We start from the raw sequence: 21,409 nt of genomic DNA on the forward strand, positions 1-21,409 counted from the left end.
TCAAGTGTTTTGGGTGAAGGCCAATCGTAATTAACGTATGCGGTTATCATGATTCGCCTACCCGATAAAAACGAATAAATTCTCAGCGGTTACTGCTGTAGGTCTCTACTTTTATTACTATGAACTTTAATTTCCATTTTTGATTACAAATCTGGCTAGTATTTAGCAACTATTAATTAATAAGTCCAGGGTTAAGCATATAGACATTATAAAACGTTGCGTATACATTTCGAAAAAATATTTTTATGGCCTGGTAAATGTTACGCAATGTTATAATCCAGAGTAGAGATTAAAAAAATACAGAAAAACACTAACGATTTGTTGTTGAATCTGATTCTATATCTAATAGTTAATTGGTAGCGACATCTATCTGTAACTACTAAGACTGCTCAAAGTATGAAATAATGCCTGTTACTCGCAATAACGTGTATATTAACCTTGTCGAGTATTTTCAGATAGCCGTTTTAAAATTTAGTAAAAATACAGTAAAGTACATCAGACTATTTTTGTAACAAAATAGCATCTATTACTTACCAAATTTAATTAGCAATGATACTCACCAAAGCAAAATAGCTGCTGATTGAAATAGGGCCAACCTCGAAAAGTGTGCGTATTTTCAACTGCATAGCCTCTGATTTGATCACAGCCGAAAAGAAAGAAGAAAGAAAAATATAATACGGTCATTACCCCCTTGTGCTTGGCTTTCAACAAGAATTGCTCGCTTAGCATTATCGAGCAGACCCAAGGGAGCGGGTCTGTTAGTTTTAAAAAGGACTACTTGAACCGTAAAAAAGGTGGGTCGTAATAATCCAGCTAAGTAATTGTTCGATTGTTGAAAACGCGGCCGAAACTTGGCGACTTTGCCCTTTTTGTGAAATGAAACTTCACTTCCCATAAAATAGCCTTAAGTGACTTTTAGCGCTTCTGATGTGTAACGACTCTAGAATTGAGAATAAAAAAACACAGACAAATGTTTTTTTTCACTTTGCCTAAATTTTGTAAGTAAGTGAGAATTAAACACAAAAAAGAATTGCTGTTTCCGATTTACTACGTAGAAGATGAGATTTTTTCGAAACGCAAGGTGAAATAATAAACATTAATAATAATAATCTATTTTTATTTGTAAACATCTCGATATACGGAATTACTGAAATGAAACTGTATTGAAAGGGTTTTCTTGAGATCTGTTACAAGAATAATATTTAATACAGCTCTAGAATGATCCTTGAGGTACCTATGTTTTATACCAAATTCTTTTACTTTTATTACAAAACATCAGCAGCTAGAAAACATATTAAAATATTATAAGGTACTTGTATCTATCTACACTACTCTTAACCAACAATAATTTGAAATCACACCTAGTAGATAACCTAAAAAATAAATCATTTCAAAAACCACACAAATTTTACTTACTTACATAGAATTCTTTTGCATCATCTGTACTGTCCATTAAACTTAAAAGTTTATCTTTAATTATTTTGGGATGATACTTTATTACCTAATCTTAAAATATTTTAGCTCTTCAACCAAAACACAAACAAAATAATAACCATAACACTTCAAACAAGAAATCAGAATAAAAGTACGAGTATCTTCTCTTTCTTCCGATGAAAAGAAGGCGCGTCCGTATAAGTAAAGTCTATATTTTAGGGATAATTCAACTTCGAAAATGATTCATAACAAAAAAAATCGTTCAAAAACAAATTCGAATCTGAAATATTGATTCTCTTTTGTTTATAGATTTTTTTGNTATTTTTGTATCAGTTTTATTTGGTTAATGTAGCGATAGATCGCTATTTGTTTCGTAGAATACAGTTTGAGGTCCCTTAAATTACATCCAGCAAAAGCTATTTATGTTATGTATCATCGTTGTCATCTCTACATCTTCCAAGAAAATGCTGTTCACTCATCAAATTCTCATCATATCTATTAACTATTGTACTGTAAATATCTATGTTGACATTCGTCAGTATTTTGGAATGGGGACGTATAATAGTTCGTCGTATGGAACCGCGTCAAAGAACTTCTTGGCAGTACTGATGGTGACGTTCAAAGCGTAGTCCACGACAGGCTGGCCAAACTCTTCGGTCACAATCCTCCAGTTTTCGTTTAGGAAGTTCAAGACTGTGTTACCTGGAAAAAGTAATAAAGTATTTTTATAAAGATATCTAACCTGAAATAAAGATGCATACGCCCGTATTCACAAACATTACTACGGGTCACACACGAACCAATCACAGAGCTCTATTCAACGCTGTGCGTTCGATTTGCTGCTAAGTAAGCATCGTCTATGAATACGGGCGAGTGGAAGGTCTTATGTCAAGAGAGGTTTTGAAGAAACATAACAGAAGACCGGGATATCATGGACAGAGTTCCGTACCAATGTGTCCATACTCCAGGAGTTCGGTGTCACTGAGCGTTTATCAACCGTAGTACAGTCGCGCATACTGCAATACTTCGGACATGTCTCGAGGCGGGATGACATCTCCATAGAACGACTGGTCGTCCAGGGAAAAGTCGAAGGAACCTGATCGCGTGGCAGGTCACCAATGCACTGGACCGACCAAGTGAAAGCAGCAGTGGGAGACGGCTTATGTGACTGCACCAGACAGTCTGCCAATAGAGAGAGATGGAGGGAGATCGTGCGGAGAGTTGTATCCGCCTCTACAACCGATGTGAACAACGCCTCAACGTGACCACGACCGCTCTGCCAAGAGCGTAACGAATAAGAAGAACAGAAGACCACTTCGAACTCAAAGTCAACAATTGGCATCCTTTTAGAAAATGTTAACTGACTGTAACATTAATTTAACTATATTTTTAATAAAATTGTAATAGTTTTAGGCTTAGATTCATTTGCATGATTTTTACAACAACTGCTTGGCAATATTCCATGTTGTGTATACATGCTTTGGGATAATGTCTGGTTTTGCTTTTTATTTCATATTGTCATTGTATTGCTTAGGACATTGTCCTGTTTTGTATACGTAATAAAATAAATAAAAATAAAATAAACTAATACTTGATTAGGAATCCCAAAGAAACATTGTGCCGTGCCGTGTAAACTCAATTACATATTTAAGTACCTTTTGAGAAACAAATTTGCAAGATCGAAAAAATAGATAATTCATAAGTTTTGTACATGCATTAATTGCCGTATAATATGTGTTCAATTGAATGGATACCTCAACAATTTTAATTAAGTCCATGAATTGCAAACGTGTTGCACGGAACCAATTAAAGAAAATACCTCTAATTTTTTTTCAAAATGGTCAAAACAGCAAAGTACAGTATCAGACCTGCATTTTTTTTTGTTCAGATATAGGTAGGTACTGTAAAAGTATGTCCTTCATACTTTTACTATTTCTTTCCAAATAATGTCATAATGCCATTCCAATTCCAGTATTTTTGCCAATACTGTTTAATTGCCCTCTTCAAAGTGTGCGTCAATACGATTTTAATGAAAAACATTCACGAGTTTCATTATTTTCGAGAAAAAAAGAGGAAATCTTTTTATTTTTCATCTAAACCACAATGACCTTGATACTCCATTGTTAACTTAAACTTGCTTTTCGGTTATCTGAATTCACTTTCATACAGCGCATCTTACGCAATGTTTACATGCCGGCAAACAAATGTCATGGTCAGCTGGTTGCGCACGCGCAAGTCAGGTTGGCAAACGAGCAACCAGTTTCTGGTTAGGCAAAATACAGTTATACAGAACGACTACTCGAAACAACTTCGATATTTTCGACTTCATCTGTCTCTTACTTGTTTAACGAGTGAAAGAGAAAGGCTGATATGATATATCGAAATGTTTTTGCAAGATAGACTCCCAGGTGATTGCTACGAAAACAGGTTTGCAACGATCGCGAATCTGTGACGAAATAGTTGCTACCGTTAAAATTGTTTTGACCGATAGTTGAAAAAAAAAAGACGATAATGATATACGAGTACCTAGATGTGCTACATAATATTTCTATTTTTAAATGTATAGAGTTTTCCAATACAGTCAAAACATCGTAAAAGATAGAAGGCTAAATGCCCAAATAATTCTTTGATGAAGAAATTCACCAGCCATACCTATATTCAATAGTTATTACACTTTTCTGGTTCCATCTATGTGTAATGAGTACCAGGCTCTTATGAGCCGACGACTTCAATGGACTTAATCACGAAAATAAAAGATGAAAAAATAAACAGTCATTCCCAATAATTTAATTTAATTGAAATTAATGTTTAATTAAGTTTTTAAACTAAAGTGAATCATTCATTACTTTATGCAATTAGAAAATTAATAGATTGATGATGCGTAGGTACATGCATGATTCATTACTTTTGTAATGTATCATTTGATATCATCTAGTTTCTATCACTACGATTGTTTCGGATGTCAATAGATCGGATCGAACATGCTCTATTCAATTGGAATAACCGCTCAATTCAAATTAAAATAATTTTTTTATAATGTTTTTAGACTTTATGGTCATCTAGACGATAGCTTAAATTAAACACGAGTAGGTATAACGCTAGTAATATTACTTCAATAAGGTAATCAATTAGCAATGATAAAACAAAACAATACAATACAAAATAATGTAAACGACGCATAAAAAAATGTAAGTAAAATTCCATGTTTGTTTAAAATGTTAATGAGTTATTTAAAACCTCTATCAGCCTTTTTTTCAAATATTTTCATTTCAATATTTAATGAGGAATTTAAATTGTTTTGAATATCTTATTGTAATGGTATCCCAGCATGAATGTGGTGAGGTATTGAGTCTAAACCAGCTATGATGCGGGTTTTCTGCTTTCATATTATTGCCTATAGGTTACTAGCTTTTCTATAGGAATGTTGTTGTGTTACCAACCCCGACCAAAATTTTCGACCCCAATTAATAAAATGCGGGTGGAAACAATTTAAAATAATCATTATCGCAGGTCACCCACCTCCATAAACACAAAAATTGTGATGTGATTTAGGAAAGTTTTAGAAAATCTCTATTGTAATTTCGCTGTGATGATAAGAGATAAGTATAGAGCACAAAATATATTTTGTGTATAGGGCCTGTTATGTTTTAAGTGTAAACTGGTATAATTAATTTATTTATTGCATTACTTTTGTACGAACTACAAAATATTAGAAATTTAATTGGAATTTTTGCGTTATTGAAAATTATTATGTTTTGGTCCGTCCAGTAACAGTACAATCACTAACAAAAGTTTGATATTTTAACAAGTAGGTATCTTATATTTATGAGGATTTTCTTATTAGCCGTCTCTACCGGGTCCATTTACCCTCTTTCAAACTACAAAGTAGTCGTAATATTTAATTTAGCCGAAAAGGAACAAACGATTAAATACGAGGTACCAAATAATGATAAACTGGAACCGTAAACGTACCGTAGATACTTAATTTTGCTTTATTTTTAATTGAAGCGAAAGAACATTTAAGATTTGTCCTGACTTCTCTCCTCAAACAAAGTAAAGCGCGATGCAAATCCCTTTATGTTTATAAAAAAACCGACAATATGCGATGCACAGTCGAGAACGAACCAAACGCTTGTTTGAGGCTCGTAAGTCGGTCCATTCCACTACATGAATTTTGGCTCAGCACCTTTACATTCTACTCTACATAGAAGGGAACGTTTATTTAATTCACGCAATTGGTTTCTTTAAATTTTGTGAATTAGTTCTTTTCTCGTTTCTACTTACTTAATTCTGGATTTCCCTTGAACAGGTTGGTGATGGTATAGAATATTCTTTCTCCATAGTCGAAGGTGTACTNTGTGTACTTGTAGCTCTTTATGCCGAAGTGGTCGCGGCCATTATTGTCCTTGAAGTACTTCGTCTTGATGTTAATCTTGATGACGGAGTTTACTGAAATAAGGAAACGGCACATATTTTAATAACAGCTACCTAAGAATTTACCCAAAATACTAAAGTTTCTAAGATAGAGAGGTTGTTCATTTTAAAGTTTTGCTTCAAAACTTTTGGGGAGAAAATGATAGTTGATTCTAAACTTTAACAGTTTACGAGTAGCTCGTCGCCAGAAAATGGTATTTGTTTTAATATTATACTCTACGTGGAAAACACTATCACCATCACACAAACCTGGGCTCTTATTTATGGAGATACTAAGAGCTCAGCCAAATAATTTAAAATGCGTGCAGCCAAGAAATGGAATTCCCTGCCCACGTAAGTGTTCTCGAATTCATGCAACCCCAAGGCTTTCAAGTTACTGATAGACGTTATCTGGACAAGCTCGCTTTATCGTAGATGCACATTTTGGTGAATTGTCATACAGAGCAAGCATATTCAAATTCATAAAAAATATGCAATTCTTTATCTATTTCATTGTGTATATCAAGAAGCTTATCAATTTTTAAAATAAACTTTGTAATTGGATCATAATATATGCAAAAAATATCTAGACTAAGCTTAGATTCGCTCGTAATTCTAATTAAAAAAACTCTTTACTACAAATTACAATTAAAAAAATTATGATTCAGATTTGCCCACAATAAAAAGAACATGGAATCCAATATTACGTGTAAAATTATAATTATTTTACTCGCAATAATTATTTATAATTAATTTCACATGTTAATGAATAGAAAATCATGTGTGTGAAAAATTTGAAAATCGTGTAAGGAAAATATGGCTTTCGCTGAATAAAAATTGCAGAAATGATAATTTTCTAATAATTTTAATTTCATTCCTTTGTCACCAGATTGAAAACCGTTGAATATTGAATGGTATAATGAAAGTTCCTAATGATCAATTCAATAATGACACATAGTAAATAACGCTATCAGAAACCTGTGTTGATGGTAAACTTGTTTCACACTAGTCATAAACAGTTTATCAACAAATGTTGCCTAATGAATACATGGCTTTAATGTCAGAAAAATGAACTGCCTTACGGCCTTACGTAAATTTGCATTTTACGTACATTTACAAAATTAGACATTTTTGGATACGGATTAATTTCAAATGGATTTTATAGTCGTGTTATCGAATTATTACGAACTGTAACTTATTTAAATAATAAATATTTTTTCTACAGTCTTTAACAAATAGAAGATTACATTACCTTCTAAGCAATGATGCCTCCAAACTACAATAGGGAGAGCAAATTATACTTTAATTAACTTCCATTTCGGGATAAGATTACCAGTTTATTACATGACAATAGCCTTCAAGGCGATGCTAAAGCAGCTCAAAAACCTTGTTATTTTNGGTGTACTTGTAGCTTTTTATGCCGAAGTGGTCGCGGCCATTATTGTCCTTGAAGTACTTCGTCTTGATGTTAATCTTGATGACGGAGTTCACTGAAATAAGGAAACGACACATATTTTAATAACAGCTACCTAAGAATTCACCCAAAATACTAAATTCTCTAAGATAGAGAGGTTGTTCATTTTAAAGTTTTGCTTCAAAACTTTTGGGGAGAAAATGATAGTTGATTCTAAACTTTAACAGTTTACGAGTAGCTCGTCGCCAGAAAATGGTATTTGTTTTAATATTATACTCTACTTGGAAAACACTATCACCATCACACAAACCTGGGCTCTTATTATGGTTGAGATACCAAGAGCTCAGCCAAATCATTTATAATGCGTGCAGCCAAGAAATTCCCAGCCCACGTAAGTGTTCTCGAATTCATGCAACCCCAAGGCTTTCAAGTTACTGATAGACGTTATCTGGACAAGCTCACTTTATCGTAGATGCACATTTTGGTGAATTGTGATACATATTCAATTTAATAAAAAATATGCAATGCATACTTATTTTACTGTGAATATCAAGAAGCTTATCAATTTCAAAAATAAACTTTCTAATTGGATCATAATATATGCAGGTAATTAAACATTATTATAACTAGACTAAGCTTTAGATTCGTTCGTGATTCTAATTAACAAAACTCTTACTACTAATTACAATAAAAAAATAATGATTCAGATTTGCCCACAATAAAAAGAACATGGAATCCGATATTACGTGTAAAATTATAATAATTTACACGCAACGATTAATTATAATTAATTTCACATGGTAATGAATAGAAAATCATGTGTGTGAAAAATGTGGAAATCGTGTAAGGAAAATAATATGGCTTTCGCTAAATAAAAATTGAAGAAATATTATTTCTCTAATAATTTTAACAATAATTTTAATTTGTCACCAGATTGAAAACCATTGAATATTGAATGGTATAATGAAAGTTCCTAATGATCATAGTTCAATAATTATAAATCTTTACTAATATTTAAAGAGGTACAATTTGTGTGTTTGTATGTTTGTTAAATTGTAAGGGGTAATCTCGGGATCTAATGAACCGATTTTAAAAATCATTTCACCAATAGAAAGCCGCATTGCTGAGTGTCATAGGTTATATAAAAAAACCAAAAAAACCTGGAAAGCTAGTAGTAAATAAAGCGCTTATATGATTCAAAATCATAAGTTATCAAAAATATGGTCAATGAGAGGTAACTCTATTAGTTAATTGAAAATATTATCAATTTACCTGTACCTATTCACCATAATTCACATGATAAATTAACGACACTGATAATTATTGTTTTTATTAGTATGATGTTTCAGTGGCTTACTGCAAAACAAGAAGAGTTCTCACAGTGGAAAAATAACAGATTCTTCTGTATAAACTTACTGTCAGAAAAAATGAACTGCCTTACGTAAATTTGCGGTTAACAACAATGACACATTTTTGGATACGGATTAATTTCAAATGGATTTTAAAGTCGTGTTATCGAATTATTACGATTTCTGTAACTTATTTAAATAATGAATATTTTTTCAACAGTCTTTAACAAATAGAAGATTACATTACCTTTTAAGCAATGATGCCTCCAAACTTCAATAGGGAGAGCAAATTATACTTTAATTAACTTCCATTTTGGGATAAGATTACCAGCTTATTACATGACAATAGCATTCAAGGCAATGCTAAGGCAGCTCAAAAACCTTGTTATTTTTCTGTAATTTGTTTTTAATGTTGAGTATTTTTGATATTAGCCCAACGGGGTCGGCGTCGGACTGCCTATTCGGTTTTTTTAAATGCTAATTTGATCCCGAGAAACGAGTGCTGGACTATTGTGATGAACACACTCATAGCACAAGCATATTTTAGCTTAGTTAGCTAAACTTAGCTTTTATACCCTAACCCTCTTATTAATAAAAAGTTACACGCTAGTAAAGTGACGTTTGATATGGAAATGTGACTTTAAAACAGTGTTCAACTATAGTGTAACTTAAGGCGGTAGAGGATATAGCAGGTATGATAGTATTAAATTTGGTCTTTAACAGCCTTTACTAGATAGGCTTTAAGACAAAAAGATTATTACAGGAGTACTGGTTCAAGGGATTGATGGGCTCGACTTTAGAATGCAATTGAAGGTAAACTTTCAATCTCTAATGCCCGTTTTCACCATCAATCAAAACCAAATTCCTGTTATTTGTTACCATAGGGGTCACTTAAAAATTAGGGATTGATGGTGACAACGGGCATAAGGCTGAGTTGCACCACCTATAACTTTAACGGTCTAACTATAACGATAATTATCGTCACCGATTGCAATCGGTGCTTTTTGTATGGAGTTTGACAGATTTTTGACGTTTGTCAAAGTGAAAGTAAGATGGTGCAACCCAGCTTAAGTCTAACTATTATACTAACCTATCTTGATCTTGGCGTCTCCTTCTCCATTGATGGGAAACAGCAGCAGCCTGCCAACAGCTGTGTATTTGCCTTTAATGGTGATGTTGCATTTCACGTCCAGGTTAAAGATGTTCTTCTCTACTATCGCCCTGGAAACAGAGAAATCATTAAGTTAAAATACGGTAATGTAGTCAATAAAAGTTAGTGGAATATCATGGGGCTTACTACTATCGGAAAGATGTTTCATTTGGGAACCTACTCGTATTACGTTTTAGATAAGCTGTTGTTTGGTGCTACAAATTAGCCCATTTGATGTGTAAAGTAGGTATTCTCATTTCCTAAATCTACTAATAATACGAGTATGACAATTAGTGTACAAAACCTGACAAATTTTGGTATTGGCTCGCGTACTGTTAGTGTACGAAAAATAAAAAATCCAAAACGCTCAAGAGAGCCTTGAAAGTCATGACATGAACAAAAAATACTTATTATGACGAAACAAAACCACCGTGGTTTGAGGTTTAGCCTTAATTGTGGTTGTAGATCTTAAGTCCCTAATTAGAGAAGCTCGAATAGCTTGGAATCCGTGTCTAGAATAATGTTGACAAAATCTTTCGAGAACTTATCTTTACAAAGATGACATTGCGGTCTTTTTAAAGGTTTATTCGTTGTTTTTGGCAAACAATGATATAAGGCACGAATGGCATGCCATAATAATTTAACTTAAGTAGTAAAGCTAAGGAAAGCTGAACACTGAGAGAAATGGAGCCATAATATTAGAAGATCTATGAAGCGAAAGTCAAGGACACGGCCTTGAGTAAAAAACATGACAACGCTAAGATAATTAATAATTTCAAAATAAAATCTCTCTTAGGTATATTTTTATGGGAATGTGATCACATTTGTTAATGTTATGATGTTTATTGTTTATGAAACTTTATATGTCTCATCCACCACGTTTGATAAAGTGGTCGTTAAAACAATGTTTCTAACTGCCACGTGAAAGAGGCAGGACAACGTGGTGGTTGATACCTACACTGAATAAAAATTTATCTATTTTATTATTTATTTATTTATCTGCTATGAACTTGGCATTTTTTGTAACTGAAGATTCGGGAATATTGAGACCTCGTGCTCTAATATTTGTATGGTTCCTACTCGTACTAGGTATACAATACGTTTATTCGTTTTCCGATATCTATACTTTTATACGGCTTGTATGCATTTAAAGAGCTAGGAAGTCATTTGCAGTAAAAACTGCTATACTAGTTAACTGAACTCTTAAGACAAGGGCAGTATGTTTTGTGTTTATTTTAATTAGATATGACTTAATATCGGTAACAACCCTGAAAAACAGTTGACAATTTGTCTAATGCCCAACTAGGAACGAATAGACAAAAGATTTCGACAACATCCATTGTGCCTTCGTGAGAATGCGTTATTATGTGGCAAGGCTCGCCATAATTGGTCTGTACGAGTGTCCTTAAGTTTTGTAGAGATTGTATTTATGGTGTAATGCCCAACTAAATCGAGGTTTGGCGTGTTTTAGTGTTAAGTCTCATAAAGCTAAAACTTTGCCCTTGATGGCTTCATGATGCGGCTAATTTGAGTATTTAGTAAGTACAATATCTATAAAATAAATTGCCCTGGCGATTTATATAAAGGATTTTGATAATTTCTATGGAATAACGATACCATAAAGTATTTAAATGACATGTTGGACTTGATCTGCAGAGATCGCACTAATTGAATATTTTGTGTTATTTTTGTATTTGTAAGTTTTGTCTGTCGTCTTTTGTGTCTTAAGGTGTTGATAAAGCCCTACAGTACAATCCGAGCTGCTGATGCTTCTCACTTACATCATAAATTACTTATATTTAATGCAATGGTCAAAGTACTCAAAATAGTACTGAGTAACTTCTGCCACATCTTTTTTTAGCAACAATTGGAATGCTGTCCCAAGGGGACATTATGCTTTACTAGCTTTTGCTCGCGGCTTCACCCGCGTGAAATTTAGTGCCACAGATTCGCATAAATTATAGCCTATATGTTAATCTGGGTTACAAATAATAATACTGTAAAGTTTCAACAAATCCGTTTAGTAGTTTTTGCGTGAAAGAGTCACAATCATCCACAGAAACTTTCACTTTATATAATACTAGTAGGAAGTAGGATAAGGGAGTAAAGAAAATGAGTCTCTCTACTAAGTAAGGTTGAAAATTGTTTCTTTTTTCATAATTCCAAAAACTAAAGTACTCACTCCACATTGAGCACCTCGCACTTCTTCAGTCCCGTAGCCTTTCCATCATAAAAGGTCACCCTGATCCCTGGCAGTTGGATGGGCAGGTCGTCGACCACGAACGGGTCCAGGGACGGGACTCCGAGCTCAGGGAGACCCTTGGAGAACTCTGGTATGGNGGGATAGCGTCTCTGGTCGCTTTGATCAGGCAGGCCGGTTCCGTGGTGTTGCATGGGTGGATGAAGTCCGCTGTGGACAGAGATAGTGATTAATAATTAAAATAAAGATAGAGAAAATAAATTAAGATTGTATTCACTTTGATAATATTTTCAAATTATTAAGAGACTTTAACATGATTTCGGAATAATGGCAATGCAAATTAGAACGATTGTTAATGATTAGGATAACTTCAACCTACGGTTATAGACGTTTCTATTCATAACAACTATTTTGAAATGTATTACCGATTTGTTAATATTACAAGCATAGCTTAAAGCCAGGTTATTGGAATGAATTTACTATGTCCAAATAATTTGTGTTTGTCTATTGAAGTTGATTTATCTCGCAGGCCGCTACCAACCAGGCAACATGGAAAGTATTGGGGGAGGCCTATGTTCAGCAGTGGACGTCCTATGGCTGAGATGATGATTATCTCGCAATACGCTTGCTGTAGATTCGCCTTTGTTTAAGTCGTTGTACAGTCACGGAATGAAAAGGTTCGTCAGTTTTCAAATTGATTCCTTCAACGAATCGCGAGCACATGTTACCTTTTGAAACTATGTTACAGAATAATCTCGAGTTAGAGAAAATAATCTTTAACTGTTCGTCAGTAAAGTTCAAAATTATTCAGATCAAAGCTGTTTGACGATTTAACTTGTCAAGAAGATTATTATGATTGATAAACTAAAACCTTCTTGTTGGTTCAACCTGTCATTATCTATTAAATAAAAAAAACTACATTTTGTAACATTGCACTGATGGGATAGAAAAATAAACAAGCAAAACCTTATTCGTTAGCAAACGTCATATTTATTTAAATGTTAGCAGCACTGTTTCTTGCACGGTTATGTTGGCAGGTTTGACTCTTACAGTACCTACTGCAAGCGAAAACCGACACTAAGGTGACGAACCTTTTCATTCCGCGACTGTACTTGGTTCTTCCCTTTACTTATTTTCTATTCCATGCTTTCGTGTTGGTCGAGTCTTATTTTACCATTTCGTGCATTATGTTGCGTGATGATTGATTATCCCTAACAATTGATTTAATATTCATAGAAATCTATACTTATAATAAANTGGTATGGCGTCTCGGGTCGCTTTGATCAGGCAGGCCGGTTCCGTGGTGTTGCATGGGTGGATGAAGTCCGCTGTGAAGAGAGATAGTGATTAATTAAATTAAAGGTAGAGAAAATAAATCAAAACAAACAAAATTATTAAGACTAACATGATTTCGAACTAATGGCAATACAAATTAGAACGATTGTGAATGATTAGGATAACTTCATCCTATGATTATAGACGTTTCTCGTAACAACTATTTGGAAATGTATTACCGATTTGTTATATTGCAAGCGTAGCTTAGTTTAAAGTCAGGTTATTGGAATGAATTTATTATGTCCAAATAATTTGTGTTTGTCTATTGAAGTTTGATATTATCTCGCAATACGCTTGCTGTAGATTCGTCCTTGTTTAAGTCGTTGTACTTGGTTATTCCCCTTACTTATTTTCTATTCCATGCTTTCGTGTTTTTACCATTTTGTACATTATTCGTATGTTGCATGGCGTGATGATTGATTATCCCTAACAATTGATTTAATATTCATAGAAATCTGTAACATTTACAATTAAGCTAGCAAAGTTAATAATTAATCCATCGCATAGAGTCATTAAACAAGATTAATGAATTCTGTCTCATTTAGTTAGCCATTTGCGGTCATAATGATGTGAGTTAATATGCTTGGTTGAAATTACATTGGTCACTACGTTTTAACACCGTAATATTTTTTTTTATTCAAAATGGGTACCTACGTAGTATTTTAGTTAATTTTCAATAATATCCAGAGTCTACTTCTTTCTTGGTTCATTGGTACCAATTAATAAAGTCATCAATATTAACAATTTTATTATCTATTATTGTTATCTGGTCTGTATTTCACAAAGTCTGTCAAATATTTATCTCATTTTCACTATTGTGTCAACCTCACGGTCAACGATTCAATAAGCTAGTTATGACATTTATATTTGTCATGACATTTGAACTTGCGGATTTTTTTTGCTTCATTGTGCTTCGTAAAGTTTTTGCTTATTAATATTTACATATTTAGTGACTTATTTGGGTCAAAGGCACACTCTTTGACACTGTCAGTTCTTTGATACCTTTATTATTAGAATATTTTGACAGGTTATTTGGTTTCGTAAACATAAATAAGTCACATTAAACAATAATTCTTAAGTTAGGAATTTTTTTTAATACTTTTAATTTATGACCATTTTTTCTGACACTCAGTAAAATAACTGAATTAATGCATTACTTACGACATAGTGCTTTTATTAATATTATGTCAATTATCGAGTTTGTAAAAGATCGATTTTGCAATTAATTATAATATTACAATGTGCATATACATATATTAAAACAAAAAAGTCTGAAGGATTTTTTCAGTTGGTCAATAAATATAGATCAACTTTTACCACAATCAACAGTTTACTATTAGCAAGTTAATTGAATAGACTTGTTAATTGATATTTTATATTAAGTTTCACTTTCAGATACATATTTATATTGTGTTTTCACATGCATGAATGATATTAGCATAACAATATTATTTGCTTTTGTTTAAACATTTCATGCTATAATTTAGAATATTTTTGAAAATAATTACGTATTTAACGCCAAAATTTTTTGAAGCGTAGATAATAATATACATAATAATATTGACTACATAAGGTAAAGAATTTAGTTTTGTCATCCAATTATACATTGATCAAGTGTATTTTATTGTACGAAATTGTCATTTTCTTAATTATTAGATGTTCGCGTGTAAGCGTAATCACTAATCAATGATACTGTATTTAACGTAACGCAAATGACGTTTTCCGAATCATTAGGAAGTTTAATTATACAAGTATCATGGCAATTAATTACATCCTCTTTGTGGATAATGTTCAATCCTTCATGTATCGTGTTGATATTTTATAGACTACGACGTTTTGGCGGACCGACGATCTAGTGAAGGTCGCGGGAAGTACAGTCGACAGCACGTCAACGTAAACAACACTGTGGTATCTTACGTAGTTGCGATAAGGGCGACTTTGCAACGAAAATGTATAGCCTGATGTGCTGTCATCTGTACCTGGATGCTGGCATCGCAGGACCTGTCATTATGGAAATCCTTGGGGGAGGCCTTTGTCCAGCAGTGGACATCATTTGGCTGAAACGAACGAAAGTCTACGCTTACATTTCCTACAGCCTATCTGAGAGGCAATAGTCTTCACCAGTTGTAGCCTTCAGTCTTTCTAAATGAGAGTCAAATAAAAAGAATATTATGAAGCCTTAGGCCCGATTCAACCAAACTTTTATCCGAGAGTAACTCCTGGTATAACTGCCTACATTGACAGATTCGGTATGGGAAATAAATGTCAAAACTGACGATTTATTCTGAGATTAAACTCTTGTTTGATCGAATCCACCCTTAGGCTGGGTTGCATCATCTTACTTTAACTTTGACAAACGTCAAAAATCTGTCAACCTCCATACAAAAGGCACCGGTTATTGTTATTATTACGGTTAAAATAATGTGGTGCAACTCAGTCTAAATAAGCTAAATAATCTTATATCCGACAAAACATCAAGTAACTATACGACAAACAACATGTTGCTAATTACAACACTTTATGAACTACCATCACTAGCCGGGGGCCGTACGTCTGGTTTTCCAGGGAAAGTTTTCCCAAATTAATTGCAGAGGAAAATGATTGTTATTTAGGAGTAATAAAATGTGAATTATCGAGTGGCCCTCCGTTTTGTGGGTCAGCGTCTGTTGTAATGTCCGCTTTGGACAAGGGCAGTGCCTTTCGTGTGGGGATTACAGGCCACAAAGTAAATATTTGCTAGAGCCAAGACAGTATTAATTATTTCATGTTGATAATAAAGGATGATCCTTTATTAATTTAATTTAGAAATAATAAACCTATAAAAAATAATTGCATTGTTTACAAGTAACATAAGTAATCCTCAAGAAACATTAGAAACAATTAACTACGTCGTTTTAAAATACCCCCAATTTAGGACAAGGCCCCATCATTATAACGTTAAAAATAATTCGTAGTGTTATTATACAATACAATATCATGGTTATTTTGATGATTGGTACGAATACAACATCGTTATGGTCTAGTGTAAAGCTAAGGTCTAAAGCTAGGTGGACCGACGATCTAATGAAGGTCGCGGGAGGTGCCTAGATGCGAGCGGCGCAGAACCGGTCTTTGTGGAAATCCTTGGGGGAGGCTTTAGCCCAGCAGTGGACGTCTTTCGGCTGAAACGAACGAAATCAAATGTCTAGACTCTCTCGATCTAAAGATCCAGGGTTCTACTCCCAAGAGAACCAGTTTAAAAATACTATTTTTTGACAGTGTATGCTTAAATCTATCTGACATTCAGAAGGAAATGATACTTCAGAGATCATGTTAACCCATCGAGCCATGTCACACGTCTATACCGACTCGTAAAGTCTGACACCAGAGTTTTATCCTCAGTTATGTCCCTATGCAATGAGCATAACTATAGGCAAGTATCTTCATAAATAGGTACCTTATTTTCAAAAATATTACCTCCACAATTTAGACAAGAAGTTGTCTTGAATTTAAATGAACAACAATAACAATTACTTATTTGATGACTCGACGGCGGGTCACCGAGATCAAAGGGGTTAATATCTATTATGGAATAAACTAAGATATTACATTTAGAAATAACATTAGAAACAAATACCTAAGTAAATAGGTGCTATGTCAGATGAACATTAAAATTTGATTCATCTATCTACATTAATGTGTTTATAAGCATTGTTGTCTTGACACAATCAATGAGGCAATATGTGCATTTTATATGATAAGTTAGCTTTTTTAAAAGTCATTGAAATTATTCGTATGCTATTCAAAAAGTTAAATTGAAATGTCTCACCCAAAGGATACATTAAAGACTATTTAACTTATATGAAGCTGAAATTACTAATGTAATTGTATATCTTTATAATTTTATCAGTCTAAAATACAAAACTACCTACTATAATTGATTAAGAATTATTTCGGAAAAATAAAGTTTTTCTCTTGCACTTATCTGAGAAGAGGTAAATGTAAATATTAACTTATGCAATAAGACATAAACAATAAACATTGCAAATCCATTTCCTGTAATTCCTTGGAAATGTCCTTTGTGAGCAATATGCTGCTACATATAAAATACAATCTCAATGTACAGAGTAAACAAAAGCATTCAGAACAACCTTTTTATCCAATAAACATATTTTCCTAAACTTGAAAACGTTTCCGCTTGCATTCAGTACAATATTGACACATTAAGGCTGAGTTGCACCACTTAACTTTGACCGAAACTTTGACGATAACCGGTGCTTTTTGTATGGAGTTTGACAGATTTTGACGTTTGTCAAAGTTAAAGTAAGATGGTGCAACTCAGCCTAAATATTGTCATGTGAATTTGTATGTAGTGAAGAAATGTTTATTATGAAATAGGTTTGGTGATAAGAAACTCTCTCTTTTTCCATGGAATAGTGGGTTTTTAGCTAGCTAGACTCATAGAAAAGTACCTACTTTATTAACCACTTCATAATTTAAACTGATTATTAGAAGAAAAACAAAAATTGGAATCTTAAAATTCGAGGTAGAGTTCGGCCCATCAAAAGTTCAAAAAAATTTTAAACTCCTTTCTATAGAAAAGTTTTTAACAATTTCAAAGTTAAACGAAACGATAGTTTCGCTTTATCAAATTTCAAGAATTCTCTGTGGCTGATGCAAACCTTTTAAGCTCTTTTAGTTCCAAACTAAATCAACTCCAGAAGGCCTCTACATCACGGTACTCTAACAAAATTGTGAAATTGGATTAGTCACTTGACTTTTGCAGGTGATTTTGCGTTGAATTTTAAACTCAAGCGTTTAGAACACAAGGTCCTTTAATATAGTTTGTGTAGTTTGTCTAGTAGAGATGTAAATTACCCGAAGGCTCACCGCAGGGAGGATTCTAGTTGTTTTAGTAGGGTAAACCAACTTCAGGTCTATGATATACATATTCTAATTTTGGCAGACTATTCGTCAGGCCCAGTTCATTTGAAGCAAGATGTAGATAGAGGTAACATTACGGAATGTGTGCTCTGAATTCTGGGAGTAAGAGTAGGCGCACACCGTTGATTTTTAGTTGGCCGATAGTTGTGCCCGATTTTAATTTGTATGAAGAATCTGTCAAATCGAATCGGCGTAGTGTGCGCACTCCCATACCTGCCCACACTGATCAACTGCCCGACTAAACTATCGGCCGACGAAAAATCAACGGTGTGCGCCTACTCTTAATGTTTACAGATGTCATTTTTAAGACGATTCTTTATGCGACTTTATGTTACCCTAAATTACGTCATCTAGCCTTTACTGCAGAAAGACGACCCTATCAAATTTACCAGAGGGAAAAAGATTTAGATCGCTGGCCAGATGGGTTGAGAAGACTTGATGTTCGCATATTTCTTCCTCAGTCACCTCTAACGACATCCACGGGTGGGTCAAAATTACCTCCTCACAAAATATACAAATAGAAAATGTAAGGAATATTATCCTACTTTGATTAGGATTGTGGATCTAGTATCAAACAAGGTTATGCTACAAGAGAAACAATTTCGTAATTTGCAGGGCAAGTAAACCATCCATCTAGCCACATCATTACAGACACCTGGTGGTTTATAAAGTCTGACTATTGAGACCCTCTTATCTCTTAGTGCCGAAAACACAGGGAAATCGTTATTTTGACTTAGTGACAAGGTATATTAGTAAACTAGCTTTTGCCCGCGGCTTCGCCCGCGTGAAATTTAGTTTGTCAGAGATAAATTATAGCCTATATGATAATCTGGGTTATAAACAATAATACTGTAAAGTTTTATCAAAATCAGTTCAGTAGTTTTTGCGTGAAAGAGTAACAAACATCCAGACATCAAAACTTTCACGTTTATAATATTAGTAGGATAGTAGGATAGGATTTATAATATTAGTAGGACTACTAGTCCTACTACCTACGATATTAGTAGGATTGGTATTATAGCTGCAGACTTTATTTTTAAAAGACGACTAAAGTGCATAATACCATAACCAAACTAAGATACTACTACTTCTGTAAAAGGAAACAAAAGGTGAAGATTACGTCTACACAATTGTTCAGTTGACACCATTAACGCCAAGAAAAGACGCAACTTCGCATTTTTAGCCATTTTTAATTAGATTTTAATTAGCTGTTAAATTAGATTTTAGTTGTTTTATTTTCAACAAATAGTCAATTCTCAAAGTTTTTACATTGTGGGATCCATAGAAAAACTACGTGATATTCGTATTATGAGAAAACTACCTCATACAATATTAATGATAAAAAACTTACTATCAAAAACTTTTCTGTTAAGTAAACCTTTCTTAAAAGTAAGGTTACTAAACTGGGATTTACTAAAGAAACCACATTTATTTATAAAGATCAACGTACAGTAACAGTTAAGGCCTACGTTACTTACAATCCACTTTACCAATATGGGTTTGCCACACATGTGTGCATACGGTTCTAGGCGCAAATCTCTGTAGTAATGCTGCCAGCAATGTAGATAGCATGTCGATTAGATCAACACCAACCGGTACTATTTCAAAATCATTGTAATACACCTATATTTGCTTTACGCACCACTTTACCAATTTACCACTTTGCGTTTTGTTCCACTTTCGTTTCATGTCTTCATTTTGGGTAACTTCGTTAATAATTTACACGATGAAAATTTAGCAATCTAATTATTTTGTTTTATTTGTTAATCTTCAATTAAGTTGCTAAATAATAATATCAGTTTTAATAAATTAGTTGCATACAATTTTCGACAATCTTATTTTATTTCGATTGCCCTTAACCAAATAAACAAACAAAAATCCTGACCTACATTTCCCGCGCCGTGTTTTACAACAAAAACCGTTAAAATTAAATAACAAAACACTCACGCGCAATTTTCGCTAAGCAGTCGCCGACGAGAGATGTCGCCACCGCCAACAGAGAGAAAACCAAAACATATCTTTCACGCATCGTGTCGCACTTTGCCGGCAATACACAACTGCGAACTGATCGAGTACTAATCACAAACTGACTCGACCCTCGAGCGCCGGAGCAGCGCCTTATGTAAATTGAAACAAGTTCTTTCTCATTTTCGGTTGCATAAATTCGGCTAGCTCTTTGCCAATGTGAAGCCTGATTTTCACGCAACGCTGGCTGCTAATCCGTTCTATAAAGTGGAAACAAATTAATGCTGATGCGTGGTCCTTATTGCCGTTATTGTAAACGTTAAAATTGAATGTGGCGTGGTGGGTGGCAATGGCTGGCGTGTGTATTGTGCGTGTGCGCCGCGGGAATATTCTGTTCTATTGAAAATGGCTAGACGAAATGGCTTGTTTTAACAAAACAAAAGACAATAAATTCATTATATTAATTTAAAGTCAGTAGAATCTAAGCTTTTTCAGAATGCAACTAATGATTTCTTCTGTAATCAATCAATTGAAGTATTTATTGATTTTGCGATATTATAATTTTACTAATTGATAAAATACGAATCTTATTTTTACGACAATATTTTTTATTTATTTTTAACAATAGTAAAATTATATTATGTTTGAAAAACGATATAATAATTTTCAGATTACCATACGCTCATGAATAAAATAAACAAGATAATCTCCTTATTTTCATGGCATGCTACATGCTTGATCGCATGCTGCACGCATGGATATTAAATTCTAAAGAAAAATTAAAAATGTGATTTTAGTGTGTTAGTCATAGCCTAAAATTTTCAAAAACTGAAAAACCAATAATATGTCCTGAAAGTTAAAGAAGAAAATCTCATATACTCGTATGTCTAATGAAAGGTCATCTAGGTATACCAGCAGCCAAAAACCAAAAATATCACTAGAAAATTATGGTTTTCATGACAAAATTACCAAACAAATGAATTTGAATTAAGAAATGTAGTCATCAGACTTAGCTCCACAGCCGTTTTAGATAAAATTTAGACAGCACTGGCCCATTGTTCAGAGGCAGAGGTAGCGTTAAAATAATAATGGGACGTTTATAAGCGCGTAAAAAATTAATGAGTATTATGAGGTAATTTTTAAGGAAAATGTAACGTTTGTCAACATTTCCAGAATACGGACGCGCCATTTACCAGTACAGTAGTATACGACCGTATTAGTACTCT

At 33.6% G+C, this 21,409-nt stretch overlaps 1 protein-coding gene across 1 annotated transcript; it reads right to left on the minus strand.

The window, feature by feature from the left end:
• Positions 1–1,145: 1,145 nt before the first annotated feature.
• On the minus strand, positions 1,146–20,346 carry LOC114352826 (protein takeout). The gene is given in 6 exon segments (XM_083287599.1): positions 1,146–2,136; positions 5,719–5,883; positions 9,701–9,831; positions 11,943–12,097; positions 12,100–12,170; positions 20,166–20,346. Coding segments are annotated over 6 exon segments (771 nt in total). The 5' UTR covers positions 20,248–20,346; the 3' UTR covers positions 1,146–1,969.
• Positions 20,347–21,409: the final 1,063 nt, after the last annotated feature.

The sequence above is a fragment of the Ostrinia furnacalis genome, unplaced genomic scaffold (genome assembly GCF_004193835.3).
Source record: "Ostrinia furnacalis isolate ACB-3 unplaced genomic scaffold, ASM419383v2 OfSCF1456, whole genome shotgun sequence".
In the NCBI taxonomy this organism is placed as follows: domain Eukaryota; kingdom Metazoa; phylum Arthropoda; class Insecta; order Lepidoptera; family Crambidae; genus Ostrinia; species Ostrinia furnacalis.